The 15,397-nt window shown below is 42.4% G+C and overlaps 1 protein-coding gene across 1 annotated transcript in view; it reads left to right on the top strand.

Annotated features, from left to right (window-relative positions):
- The first annotated feature begins 1,470 nt into the window (after nucleotides 1–1,470).
- GRK7 (G protein-coupled receptor kinase 7) overlaps nucleotides 1,471–15,397 on the top strand; it is a 55,604-nt gene continuing 41,677 nt past the window's right edge. Inside the window, exons 1-2 of the mRNA XM_077291207.1 lie at nucleotides 1,471–2,164; nucleotides 6,474–6,911. Of these exons, the coding sequence (XP_077147322.1) occupies nucleotides 1,559–2,164; nucleotides 6,474–6,911 (1,044 nt within the window). The 5' untranslated portion in view covers nucleotides 1,471–1,558. The remainder of the gene's footprint in view (nucleotides 2,165–6,473; nucleotides 6,912–15,397) is intronic.

Raw genomic sequence — 15,397 nt, forward strand, 5'->3', positions numbered from 1 at the left:
TGGAGCACTTATAAGGCCATCATACTGTATGGAGCCCTATGTGGGGCCTATTATACTGTATGGAGTACCTTGTGGGACCAGTATACCGTATGGAGCACTTTTGGTGGCCATTATACTGTATGGAGCACTATGTAGGGTCAGTATTCTGTATGAAGGATTTTTTGAGGCCATTATACTGTATGGAGCACTAAGTTCCACCATTATACTGTAAGGAGCATTATGTTGCACCATTATACAGTATGGAGCACTATGTGGGGCCATTATACAGTATGGAGCACTATGTGGGGCCATTGTACAGTATGGAGCACTATGTGGGACCATTATACTGTGTGGAGCACTTTTTAGTGGCCATTATACTGCATGGAGGGCTGTGTTGGGATTACAGTTAGAGAATCATACTGTGATTGGGTCACCATTGTCTGTCGGATTGAGGGCGGGGGGTACTGTAGGGTCTTCATACTGTGCTTGTGGAGGAATTCACTGTGGGGGTATCATACTGTGTTTGGGGGCACTTTTGTTTGCAACACACTTTATTTGTTTTATTCAAGGCTTTTAATTTGTTGTTATTACTTACAGTGGTGCTCAAAAGTTTACATACCCCAGCAGAATTTTCGCTTTCTTGGCCTTTTTTTTTTTTCAGAGAATATGAATGATAACACCAAAACTTTTTCTCCACTCATGGTTAGTGGTTGGGTGAAGCCATTTATTGTCAAACTACTTGTGTTTTCTCTTTTTAAATCATAATGACAACCCAAAACATCCAAATTACCCTGATCAAAAGTTCACATACCCTGGTGATTTTGGCCTGATAACATGCACAGAAGTTAACAAAAAAGGTTTGTATGGCACTAAATGTAACATCCTCACCTGTGACCTGTTTGCTTGTAATCAGTATATCATTACCCAATGTAGTGTTAGCTTTTAAGCTACTTTTCTAAAATACGTAGTGCTGAGACAAATTTACTTCCACATTCTTATTTTATGGTCTGTGCTTAATTCACAAATCATCTAAAATTGAGGGAAGATCTTTGATTTTTCTACTTTCCCTAATTTTGTTGCTATAAATCTGATCATCAAATATGGTCTAAAAAATCTGTCAGTTCTCCCACTGCTTTTAGAAGTTTGATCCAATTATATAATTTGATATAAAAAGTAATGCAGAAAAGTAGAAGATGTGCAAAGTGTATAAGGTGTAAAAGATTATGTAATTTCTTCTGCTCCATTTCACAATTTCTTTCCTCTTTCTTCGTCCATGTGCTAATGTCCCTCTGCCTATTGTGACACTCCTTGCTGTATGTAATCAGCAGCTATACATAGCATGCTGAAAGCTCCTTACAGCAGAGAAACCTCTTACCAGTCACTTTCCACAAATGGTACAAGCAAAGGGTCTTAATGAAAATCCCTTAGTGGTATTTAATGGTAACTCCGTCAGCTGGACCCACTGTCACATTTCCTGTGGAGAGAGGAAAGGAAGCCACAAGAGCGCAGAGAGGAGAAGTCATTGGTCCTGTGACCCCTTTCCCTGCGGGTGGCGTATAGCTAACTCTCCAAAGCAGCCATGTGTGACATGGGAGGCCTCGATAATCTGATCGCTAACACAGCCTACTTGCAGGCTAGAAAAACTAGCGAGGGAGATTTGAAAGAAATGCAAAAGAGGCGAAAAAGTTTGTCGCTACCTTCTAAAGACACTAGTCGCACTGAAATAAAAGACTCTATACCCCTGGACTATCAGAGTATCTGTGTAGACCAACCAATTGGCCGGAAACTATTCAGAGACTACCTAGCCTCAGTGCCTGAGTATATGGGGGCACAAACTTTTCGGGATGAAATTACTGATTGGGAACTAGAGGAGGACTCAGCCAAGGATCAATTATTACAGAACATGATTAGCAAAAGGTTCAAAGATGGTGCTGAGGGAAAATTGCCTTTCATGAGTGAAGATCTTTGTAAAAAAGTCCAGCAGGCACAGGCCGGTGAGCACCCATCATTGATTCAGCTTGCCAAGGAGGAGGTAAATAATTACCTGAAGGAGGCACCATTCCAGGACTACCAGAACAGCGTCTTCTATGATCGATTCCTCCAGTGGAAAGCCTTTGAGAGACAACCGATCACTCACAAATACTTTTATGAATTTAGAGTTCTGGGAAAAGGTGGCTTTGGAGAGGTATGAAACATTTACAGAAGTATTGCACTTTCAAGAACCACTGTATTAGAAATACTATATCTGGTCATAAATGCAGAAATATTCTGGTTCATGTGACTGATGGTGTTCATGGTAATCAAAATGTCTAATTTCTTATGTTTTTTTTTTTTTTTGCATATTGCTCTAAATTCCTCTGATTAAACATTCAGATCTGTATGTGATTTTGGGAGCAATGGTTGTATGAACGATCGCTGTTGATTTGACCTTTCCTCATCCCTACAACTGGCTCATCCCTACAATCTGTCTCTGTGACATGCCAGGAGATGTTTAAAGATGAACCTCCCTTTACATACAAGTATGAATGTCATATCCCTAACAAGGCAGTGTGCCAGGCAGTTCGTGGGCCTCGTGAGTGCCACTGTTTTCCTTATAATGCGGAGTTAAAATTGGACCAGAAAAAAAGCATGTGGTTTGTATGTTCCATCTTTCCATGGGTATCCTATGGGAGGTAAATAAAGGAAAGTCATCGTTTTTTGCAGGACCAGATGACTATCTCATGAATGGGGACCTCCTGAGTCTCCCCAGCCAGATGATATACGGATCAGGCAGGTTAAACTTTCAGGGTGGATAAGCTGCCATCATGGGTGTCTATCAGTAACTTACTCCTCTCTCTTTATTAAAAACGAAAGCTCTGCCGAGCTGAGTGTGCATGTGTATGGTGGTGGAGAATGTGCATTTGGCCAGAATTACGGAAGGTATATGGGCACTTTTACTTTGATAATAAAATTTGATTTTAAGCCCCATTAGCAACAGAGATTGATGTAAGTACAGTCTTTGAACGACACTAGTAATTATTAATTACATACATAAAATAGCAAAAGAACATTAAAAAAATAAAATCTATTTATAAAAAAAGTTCAAATAAATGACAAATACTGCCTATGAATAAATAAGAGCATTACCTCTAACTGTTTATTTCCTGATGCCGGGCATGGAGCTTGGACAGATGCTTCATCTTAGTCTAGATTGTGAAATATATCGATTGGGTAAACCATTACAACTTGCCTTCTCAGCACTTATGCCTATGAGTTGTTCACCAGTACAGCAGAGGTGGTTCCGCTTCCACCATTCTCTGTTAATAACACTTCAATATGATAGAAATCAAGCGCTATAGCCTGGTGAATCCCCCGGCGAAGCACTGACCTATGACTCAATCAATATCTGGTCAATATGAGCAATTGGGACTAATGTAATGGTGGTTGATAATCATGCTAGAATATAGTAAATGATAATAATCATAATCAGGTCTCACCCCACAAGTGAGTCCTATGTGCTCCTGTATAACCTGGGCTTCGACACGTAAACTTAATCAAAGCAGACACAATGACAGCTACAAGTTGTGGAGGAAGCCATAGTAAATACGTTGCACCAATGTATTACAGTAGCTTTAATATACTGAAAAGATGTAGAAATTGAGTTTTGGGTTTTTTTTGCTGGATAATGAAGGTTGTGTATATGCCTCTTAAGACTTTGATGTCTAGTTGATATGCGACTAGCTCCAGCTACTCGTTCCCAAGGATGACGGGATAAATCTTCCTCAGGTAATGATCCACTTCAATCTGTCTCAGCAGGAGATGATTGTATGGTTCTTTCGAAATACGAGCCTATATAGTCTCATATATAAAGCTTAGTCATTTATATGGGGAGCCATATTTCTCTTCTATTATGCTTTGATAGGGCCATGATATTCAGTAGAACAATAACCATGGCATTCCTTTTCCCAGTCTAATTTCAGTCCTACACCAGGATAAATTTCTCTTCCAAATTTAGTAATCTGCTAGTCCAGTTTTGGATTGTGGTAGGACAATGCACACAATAGAAGAAACCTAAGTAAATACGATAAGAACATATAAACCCCATGAAGGTATGTAACAGTGCAAACCAGTGAGAGACCTAGTTGCTAACATTGCTTTTCATCTTTATTATATTATTTCGTAGTAAGAAGCCCTAAGGTTTTAGGTTTCTCTGATTTAGTTGATCATTAGTTTAATGACAGCTCCATTCAGGAGGAAACCTGTAGTAATAATGACTCTGTGTGGGCTTATGGTCCTGCTGTAAAAGTATCTGATGGGCAAGTGTTATGGCCCAAGGTGAATGATTTCTCCTTGGAATTACTCTACAATACATCAATGCAATTAGGAGAGACTGGAAACCTGACATCCCCTCAGTAATTCCCTGTAATCCTCTGCAGACCGTGAAGACTTCCTACTGTGAAAAGAAGCATTTCTTCTTGTAATCACCAGGGTGAAGAGGTGACCATGTCCAAATTCAGCCACAGTTATAGATGGGGTGCTGACAAAAACAAGATTTGGGGACAGAAATACATTTTTGAGATCACCCTTAAGTTTGTAGACACAAAAGTGTAAGAGTGATTGGTGGACTGGGCTAATATGAGAACCTTTTTCTTAAATCCCTACATATACAGTACATAGATGTTTTGCTTTATTTAATAGACCCTTACTTTTATGGCCAATAAAAGCTTTTTGTTGATAATTTCCCCTCTATGGCAATGACTGGAAACAGGTTTTTGGTTGGTAGGGTCAAATGCAGGAACGTTAGGACCATAGGTAACTATAATAGATGCAGGTGTTGCGATCACACCTGAGCCCTGGAGCCTAGGGGGCAAATAAGGTTCCTTTTGATCTATATGAAAACACCAATACTATTAAAGACTAGCAATAATTAGGGGGTCCGTTGGAGCTTTTGCATTGTGGCTCATGAGCTTCAGGTTACGCCACTGGTTAGGACCATGAGAAACCTTCTCTAACACTTCATTTCTGATTGGATATTGAATGTTCTGAGGAAAATGTGTACATGTGTTAATCTCCTCACACATTAGACTAATGTCGGCCCAACCTGCCAATATTGACGAGTTTGGCCAACAGTGTAATGTGTATGGGGCTCTGGACAATTGATTTTCGGGAAGTATTGTTCAAGGTGTTCAATTTTGGACCACTGATCCTTTACTCCCCCAAATAAGGAGCCGCCAAACATGTTTGGTAGCAACTCTCTCGTAGGGAATACAAGATCGCTCAATCCAGTGGGCGCTCCTCTATATGGGGTAGACGGGGGGGCTTTAAAGTTGCTGAGATGCTCCATAATAAATGTATATGATGGAATGAATATTTATCTCAACGAATAGAGGTGAATAGAAATCTCTGGCTTATCTTCTGGTGGAACAAAGGATTGGACATATTGAAATCCATTATACTCACCAAAAATACATATTCGTGGGCCAATTTAATTAAAATGTAATTATATTAATCTCATGTTATTATTTGTGATTTGTTTCCAAAGCTTTGAACACAGAACTTCAATCAGCAACTGCAATCGAAGAATCTCAATTATAGGACATTTGCAGGAATACTAATAGTAACCTTTTTGGCCCATGAGCTTCAGGTTACGACATGAAAAGAATTTTCTGATCCTAAGTTTTTGGGACACAATTATTACTGTTTGGCCCTATTTATCAAAATTGACTAACATTAAATCTGTCTTTGTTGCCCAAATCAACCAATTGCAGTGTAGCTCCCATTTCTTAAGTTGCTGTGGAAAAATGAAAGCTTCACTGTGATTGGCTGCTATGGGCGACAAAGAAGATGTTAGTGGGAGACAGTTTCAATAAATGTGCCCCTAAGTTGGCTTCCAACCCGAGAAGTATTCAATACTTAGAATTAACTTTTAGATCTGAAGTTCAATCAAAATCTGACACTGTGCACAGCGTGAAAAAAAAAACATATCCTGAAACATTACCCACAATGGATACGAAAATATATTCATTCTAACATAAAAAGGACAGGTCCTCCCAAATAATACTGTTTTGTATATTACTCTTTTTTGTTAGTCCATATAGTATTCTTATTGTTACAGCACAGGTTTATTTTCCACAGTTAGTCTTAACACTTTACCTGGGGACAGGAAGTTGCACTCATAGACAGCCATTTTGAAATTTATGTAGGTCTTCGTGTTACCCATTTACCTACCATCTAAACACTGACTGGCCTCTTTTCCACTCCTGCTTCACACTTTATGTGGGGATATGCTACTCATATGGTCACTTTAAGTGGCTTTTGTGACAGCTTAGTGCTGAGATTATCACATTATTGAGTACCATGGGGTAAGACTTACAGGTTCATGTACTTCTCTACAATAATAAGCCTCACAGAAGTCACATAAGTCATTTAGGGGTAAATAAAATACACAAATCTCTGACAAAGTAAAATATATATATATGGCTACAAGTATTCTAACTCATTGTTATTGGCTGCAGGTATGTGCCATCCAAGTAAAGAACACAGGACAGATGTATGCATGTAAGAAACTGGACAAGAAACGTCTTAAGAAAAAAAATGGAGAGAAGATGGCTTTGTTGGAAAAAGAGATCTTAGAAAAAGTTCACAGCCCCTTCATTGTCTCTCTGGCCTATGCTTATGAAACTAAAAGCCACCTGTGCCTAGTGATGACCATCATGAATGGAGGAGACCTCAAGTTTCACATCTATAACATTGGAGAAAAAGGGCTGGAGATGAAAAGAGTGATATTTTACTCAGCTCAGATCTGCTGTGGGCTTTTGCACCTTCATTCTCTTCACATCATCTACAGGGACATGAAGCCAGAAAATGTTCTTCTGGACGACAATGGCAATTGCCGGCTGTCTGATTTGGGACTTGCTGTCAAAGTAAAGGAAGGAAAACCCATCACAAACAGGGTAAGTATCACATTGTTAAAAGACTACTGACATCCCTTGGCAAGGGAGAAGAGGTGACTGAGCTATTTTACCTTGTATTATAAGAGCAAGTCTTAATTCCTTGGGATTTGGCCTCCGCTAAGGACCTTATGTGGCTATTTAATTTTAAAGGCAGATGGTAAGCAGATTTTGCCAATTAACTATTTGAGAGCTACTTAGCTGCCAGTTTACATAATATATGAGGTGCTAAGGTCTACATGTCCCCGGAGGTAGTACTTTGAGCTTCACATGCTTTTGTGCCATGTGACTTGCTTGAGATACAGGATCATTGGTATATCGGTGATGGCGGGGAATGGTAGCCTTGTCAATCTCCATAATTGGCTTCCTTAATCAGCTTCCAGGAGAAGTTTTGGCCTCCGATGGCCTAGCTGTTGATTCTTGCGTAAGTTTATCAGTGTGATTCCATAGAGCGATAACAGGGTGATTATAGTTTGACACGAGGATATTGTCCACTATGTCAAAAGAAATTGTGTCAGGACTACAAACCACCCATTTTGTATAGGAATCCAAGGGGTAATGTTTCTCCATGTGGAGAGTGACATGTCAAGCCAAATATGCCAAGGTGAAGAAACTTGCAATGCTCCTTATTAAATATGCAAATTGTCTCTTCAGAGAGGAGGAGGACTAGAACTCTAGTGCCAAGTAGCAATCCTAAAAGTTAATATTGACCCTTCAATGAACCTTGCCACATGACTGAGGATAAAAGCCAAAACCAGAACCTCAATTTGCAGACACAGTGTTTCAGTCTACTGCCCATCGTCAGTGTAAAGTATGAGATCTGGTTTGGTGAGAGGTGTCTGACCATGATCCAATAGGTAACATTTATCCTTGGCTCTCCTTTCCCCTTCTGACATGCAAAAGTGAGGAGGCTTGACATGTCACTCTCCCAGTCAGACGCCTCTCACACAACCAGTCCAGATTTCACACTTTGCACTGACAAGGGGCAGTACCCCGAAATACAGTGTGTGCAAGTTGAGTTTCTGTTGAGATTTTGTGTACTGACGATCTTTGAAAGAAAATTCACAGAAATATTGTTTGTCTGTTGCCGTTGTCATTGGACATGTACTGCCAGTATGAATAACTCTAATGGCCAGTATGGACTGAAATGTGAACAAATGATCATAAAAATGGTCGACTACTGGATGACTGTTTTGGTTCCATCAACCTACTTCTATCTAATTTACGGTCCCCTTTGGAGTAACAGAAGGTGACAGACAGGTCAGAGATGCAGATCCTCATAAAGGATCAAGATTAACATAATGCAAATGAGGCATATGAATAAGCAAAATCACGACTTTAATCAGCATAGCTACCAACTACAGAGGTATTACTACAGGTAGAAAGGAGAATAAATATCCGTTGATAACAATATTGGATAAAGTATACGGACTAGTCGCAGATAAACAAGGAGACAGAAGGGGGAAATGGGTAAAAAAATAAATAAATAAATAACGACCATGAAGTCCACAACTTATAATAAAATATAAATAATCTTTATTAGATACATTATAGAAAACAGGTGAGGACACAGTGCCACATTACGTACAAGCCACCGCATAAACGCATGACTGCGCCAGGGGACTATGGCTGCCTATATTTCAATAAAGTTATCAAAACCATTCCCTCCATAATAAGGGGGTATAGAAAAATAGTGAAAAATAGTAAATTACGTATTGTAATAAATGATTATATCCTCACCTGTGTGGCGTATGGAATCTAACAAAATTCCAAATTAGACAAACAAATTGCTTGTAGTATAATAGACCCAATGCCACCAAAGGCCGAAATTCTAACCACAGGGGAATGAATGTTATTACCTTTAGATAGAAAGCAGCCGTCCAGGTTCCCGGGGTCTGTGCGCCCACCCCGACGCACGTTTTGGAAGCACTCCTTCTTCAGGGGACATGAGGCGAATGTAAAACCAAAAGCCAATTTCATAAAATAAGATTAAAACAATCATAATTACAAATGCATGCAGTAGTAGGGGTGAAACCCCTTTAAAGTATATACCTTTGGAGTTTGCATATTGGTATGTTCTTCTCATGCTCCAAAAAGATAAAGGTACCTTATTTGGCTTCCTATGAATTTGGCTATAATGTGTATATGTCAGAGAGAGGTTATATTAGATATTAAAAAAATACAATTTGATAATTCATGTATGAGATAACAAATTTTAGCAGAAATTAGTAGTTTTTTGCAATTGTTCAATGACTTGTGTCTAAAGGGTAAAGTTTCTCCTTGTGGAGAGTAACATACCGCCTCTGGCAAGCCAAGGTAAGGAGGCTTATTCGCCGTGCAATGCTCCTCTGGGAAATTTAATATGCAAATTGCCTCTTCCTGATCTTGATGAGGAAGTGTAGTGGAGTTAGCTGCTCCTGATTCATGAAGTAGCGCCCTCCTCTTCTTCATAAATCCGGGGTGCCTGATGAGTGGGGAGTGCCACAGTGCGCCACACTAGAAATCTCACTCCAGTCTGGGGCCAGAGTGATATTTCTGGCATAGGGAACACTATAGCTCATCAACTAAATAAGGTGTGGCATCAAACCCCCGCTGCACTCCCATCCTGCCTTACCTCCATTAATTTCAGGGGAGCGGGAAGAAGCGAAACATGTGGGAAATCTTTGGTGCAGCTCTGAGTTGTGCCAAAATTTTGCAACTTTTCAAAGCTTTTACAACCCTTTTTGGGCATAAAAACTTTGCAGATCCGAGGTCATGGTCTTAATGTGGCTGTGTCATCAAATTTCACAATACAAGGTGCATACACTATGAAATACAGCTCTGGCAAAAATTAAGAGACCACTGCAAAATGTTCAGTTTGTTTGATTTCTCTCTTTATAGGTATATTTTTTAGTAAATTGTAAATTGTTTTTTTATTCTATAAACTTCTGAGAACATATCTCCGAATTTCCAAGCAATAAATTTTGTATTTTTTTCTGACAAAGAAAAATGGTCAAAATAATGCTCTCAGACCTCAAATAATGCAAGAAAACAAGTTCATAATCATTTAGAAACAACGATACTAATGTTTTTACTCAGGAAGAGTTCAGAAATCAATATTTTGTGGAATAACCATGATTTTTAATCACAGCTTTCATGCGTCTTGGCATGCTTTCCACCAGTCTTTCACGCTGCTTCTGGCGCAAAAATGTAAGCAGTTCTTCTTTGTTTGATGGCTTGTGACTATCCATCATCCTCTTGATAACATTCCAGAGGTTTTCAATTGGGTTCAGGTCTGGAGATTGGGCTGCCTATGACAGGGTTTTGATGTGGTGGTCTCTTAATTTTTGCCAGAGCTGTAGGTCTCTTAGAACTGATGATACTATAAACATAAGGGTGAATGACCTCGGGGAGATCAAAACATCCAGCACTCCGGAGACACCATCACGTGTTTCTCAACGCAGTGATCCAGAACACTGCCCCCATCCCTTATGGGAAATATGCAAATGCATGTAGAAAAGCCGCGGAGACACCATCACGTGTTTCTCAACGCAAGCAATGAATAGCCAGGTCTTTCACCGGGAAGGAACAACCACGGGAAGGGCAGCATCCAATAAAGGAAAACCACCTATGCCAAAACATGGTATCCATCCACAGACAGCTGTTTCGGGGTATTTTCCCCTCATCAGTGTGGAGTAGGAAACTGGCTATTAGGAGCAGTGCCTGGTGAAAAGACTATAAACATAAGGGTGAATGACCTCGGGGAGATCAAAACATCCAACACTGCGTAGACACCATCACCAAAATATCCCACACTGCGGATCTCCCCGAGGTCATTCACCCTTATGTTTATAGTCTTTTTACTAGGCACTGCTCCTAATAGCCAGTTTCCTGCTCCACACTGATGAGGGACAAATACCCCGAAACAGCTGTCTGTGGATGGATGCCATGTTTTGGCATAGGTGGTTTTCCTTTATTGGATGCTGCCCTTCCCGTGGTTGTTCCTTCCTGGTGAAAGACCTGGCTATTCATTGCTTGCGTTGAGAAACACGTTATGGTGTCTCCGCGGCTTTTCTATATGTCTTAGAACTGATGAGGCTGATGTACTTACTTTCAAAATTGATGTCAGAATAATTTTATAATACTAATACTGGTGACACTGAGTCTAGGGAAAGAGCGAGCAGCTCATGAGACTAATTTCAGTCTGTGACGCCGAGACTGACAGCTGCAGCTTGTTCTGAGCAGTGTGAAATCTCAGCAGCAGCAGGGAGGAGGGACACTGAGGAGGTGTCAGTCACGCTAGATGGGTGGAGATTTAGTGGAATCAGAGAGGAGGAACACTGATTAGCTGTCAATCCAGATGGGTGGGAGGAGATTGAGTTCAAACTTTAACAAGGGATTATACAGCCATTATGACATTGATTATCAAAGTAAGTACACCATCCTCATCAGGTCAAAGAGATCAATTTAATACTGTATGCATTTTATATTGAGAAGTTTGGATCTGCTTTAAAGGGACAAGTACTCTAATTCTCGAACATATTGTGGACAACAGGGACGGATGGGGTGGAGAAATGAAGACGAAACTCCGCCCATCGGACCGGAAAAAAGGCATTTACATATCCCACCAATTTGAGGTGACCAGTTCCCTTTAAATCAGGTTAAGTGTACACAGAGAATCCCCCTCCATAAACCACCACAAAAGCTGCTAAAAGGGAAGAAAGTGATCAGAAAATACTGTTTGTTGTATCTGGTCATCCTGTATTTCATTATCAAGACTGTTAGTGAACTGCATGTTTGCACAAATATGACAGATCTTTGTCTTGCTTCATTTCAGTATTAAATATCAGTTTTTACAGAATATTTCCACTGAAATGTGTTTTACAATACATTCTAGAAGATATTTTCCTGAATATGTATCCTTCAGAGGATGCGTGTGCTTTGTCATTATTAGCTTGCTGGTTATAGCTGAACTGCATTAGGCCTCCACTTATACCTATCATCAATCATCTCATCTGTTTGGCTTCCAACATTTCCCTCATTTCAGGACAGGCAGATGTCGCTATAATTTGGGTATGGCAAGGATTTATTTGCTAGTAATTTTTTAAAGGGAACTTGTCACACTGTTAGCTTGCACATATAGGATTAATCTGCAGGTTAATACCATTCCAATGCTGTCCGCCCGCCATACTGAAAATACAACCATCAGGAGGAAATAATCTTTTTTCCCATTTTTCTGCCGGCTTTCAGTCAGACAGGCGCAGCCGACGCGGCTACAGTCACTGCTCACAGCATGGTGAGTGGCGGCTGTAAGCATACCCCAGTTCTTTGATTGACAGCATGCTCTGCACAGATGCACTGCAGAGTGAGCTGTCAGTCAAAGTGATGGGGTGTGCTTACAGCCACTGATCACTGATGAGTTGTGCATGACTGAAAGCCGGCAGCATCTGGGAGGAATAAAGTTCATTTTGTCCCGATGGCCGTGCTTTCACTAAATCAGACAAGCAGCATTGGAACGCTATTAACTTGCAGATAAATCCTAAATCTGCTGGTTTATAGCATTTGGGTCCCTTTAAATCAGGGGTGGGGAGCCTCAGGCCCCAGGGCCATTTACGGCCCTCGATTACCTTTTATCAGGCCCCCGAGCAGATTCTCAGGACCGCATTCTTGGGCAGGGAGCTGAATTTTGATTACAACCAGCTCATTAATTTCTTCTTGCTCTGTTAACACACACACAGTGTTCACTACTGAACACTGAAGGGCATGCAATGAAAGATTACGTCCTGAAACCAGTGCCAGAGTCAGGATGTACTTTGTGGGTGGAGTTTGTACGGCCCCGAAGGACGGTATAAATATCCAAATGGCCCTTGGCAGAAAAAAAAGATTACCCACCCCTGCTTACTAGATTTTTAAAGATTTTGCATATCTGTCCCATAAGAGTCTAGGAAAGCATTGCTACAAGAAAGGATCATCAGATTCTCTGGAATTGTGAAGGGCCCGTCAGCCATAGACATGTGTCTACAATATACATTCCTAATACTACATTCACGTGATTCCTGCTTTCGGGGTACGTATCTGCTGCGGACCTCCTGCAGTGGAAAATCCTCAGTGTCAAAAACCAGTGCAGATTTGATAGCGGATAAGCAGTTGCTCTTCTGCAGGCGACGTTTGCGGCATAAATTGACAAAATGTAGATTAAAAATCCACAGCTTTAGTCAAATGGAGAAATTCCCTTTTAATTTCCTTTACTTGCACAATTGTGCAGTATTATAATATTCCCTGATACAATTTCCTTGTTTTACCAGTGAATTAGATAAATTAATAATCTGACTTTCAGGATGATTTTGTCAACTATGAGAAGGAAAGTATTTGAATTCTTTTAGGGTTTTTAGACCCAAACCATTTGAAAGTAAAACATATCACCTGTCTGGGGTTGTCCCTTTTATTAAAAAAAAAACACTAGGCGGCCGCAGACAGGCGATTTTTTGGGGGGATTTCAGTGAGGGGCGCTGTGGAGGTTTCTGGGATCCTATTCTGCAATTCGGAAGTTCAGACTTGATATTGCATGAAAGTTCAGACATGAATTTTGCTAGAAAGTTGGGTACTTTTGGGAGGCATTAGCAACACTTCTGGGCTATTTTTCTAAGTAATATTATTTAAAAGGAACCTGTCATGTAAAATAACGCTATTGACCTGCGAAAATGGTGTTAATCTGCAGTTAGTATCATTCTGACACCGTGCAGCCACCATACTGAGAGCCCCGCTGCCAGAAGGAAATTAACTTTATATCACCCAGCAGCATCGCTCTTTCAGTCACAAGTGTGGTGCTGGCGCGGTTTCAGTCACTGCTCTGAGCCTGGCTGTCAGTCAGCGTTAGGGGCGCAGATACAGGTCACGCTCACTATGCACAGCCCGTGCAGGCGCCACCCCCGTGACCATACCTCCCAACTTTTGAAGATGGGAAAGAGGGCAACGCGCGCCGCGGCCAATTTTAGGCCACGCCTCTGACCACACCCATTCATAATTAGCCACACCCATATCCACGTCCCAACCACACCCATTTAGCACTGCAGATCACACTGTTTCATATATAATAATTATAAACAAAAAAATATGGCCACACAGTGCTCCATACTGTATAATGGCCACACATGATGCTCCATACCGTATAATGACTGCACATGATGCTCCATACTGTATAATGACCGCACATGATGCTCCATACTGTATAATGACCGCACATGATGCTCCATACTGTATAATGACTGCACATGATGCTCCATACTGTATAATGACCGCACATGATGCTCCATACTGTATAATGACTGCACATGATGCTCCATACTGTATAATGACCGCACATGATGCTCCATACTGTATAATGGCCACACATAGCTACTCCTACACACGCGGCTGCGCTCTGTACACTTTGCACACGGCTCCGCTCCGTACACACGCGCTCCGCTCCGCACACCTCGCACACACACGGCTCCGCTCCGCACACCTCCTACACACTCGGCTCTGCTCCGCACACCTCGTACACACACGGCTCCGCTCCGCACACCTCCTACACACTCGGCTCCGCTCCGCACACCTCGTACACACACGGCTCCGCTCCGCACACCTCCTACACACTCGGCTCCGCTCCGCACACCTCGTACACACACGGCTCCGCTCCGCACACCTCCTACACACTCGGCTCCGCTCCGCACACCTCGTACACACACGGCTCCGCTCCGCACACCTCGCACACACACGGCTCCGCTCCGCACACCTCCTACACACTCGGCTCCGCTCCGTACACCTCGCACACACACGGCTCCGCTCCGCACACCTCGCACACACACGGCTCCGCTCCGCACACCTCCTACACACTCGGCTCCGCTCCGTACACCTCGCACACACACGGCTCCGCTCCGCACACCTCATACACACTCGGCTCCGCTCCGCACACCTCGTACACACTCGGCTCCGCTCCGCACACCTCGTACACACTCGGCTCCGCTCCGTACACCTCGCACACACACGGCTCCGCTCCGCACACCTCGTACACACTCGGCTCCGCTCCGTACACCTCGCACACACACGGCTCTGCTCCGCACACCTCCTACACACACGGCTCCGCTCCGCACACCTCCTACACACACGGCTCTGCTACATCCACACCGCACACCTCCTGACCCCATACAAGGCATTACTTACCTCCTGCAGGACCATGTGGCAAGGTGGCAGCAACCAGCACAGCCAAGTCCTGTAATCCACGGAGGTCCCGGTCTGCCGATCATGTGACCGCTGACTCCTCCCCTCCTGTGACCTCATCACAGGTCCTGTGCGCAGAAAGCAGGCAGCCATACAGAACTTGGGGTAAGGGCCCGGGGCATGGCTTAACTATACAAGGGGGCGTGTCGGTCCTGCTGTCTGCGCGCGGGATTAGAGTGCCCCGTGCGGGAGTGCGGGGCAGAGGCTGAAAACCGGGACAATCCCGCACAATGAGGGACGGTTGGGAGCTA

The sequence above is a fragment of the Ranitomeya variabilis genome, chromosome 2 (genome assembly GCF_051348905.1).
Source record: "Ranitomeya variabilis isolate aRanVar5 chromosome 2, aRanVar5.hap1, whole genome shotgun sequence".
Classification (NCBI taxonomy): Eukaryota; Metazoa; Chordata; class Amphibia; order Anura; family Dendrobatidae; genus Ranitomeya; species Ranitomeya variabilis.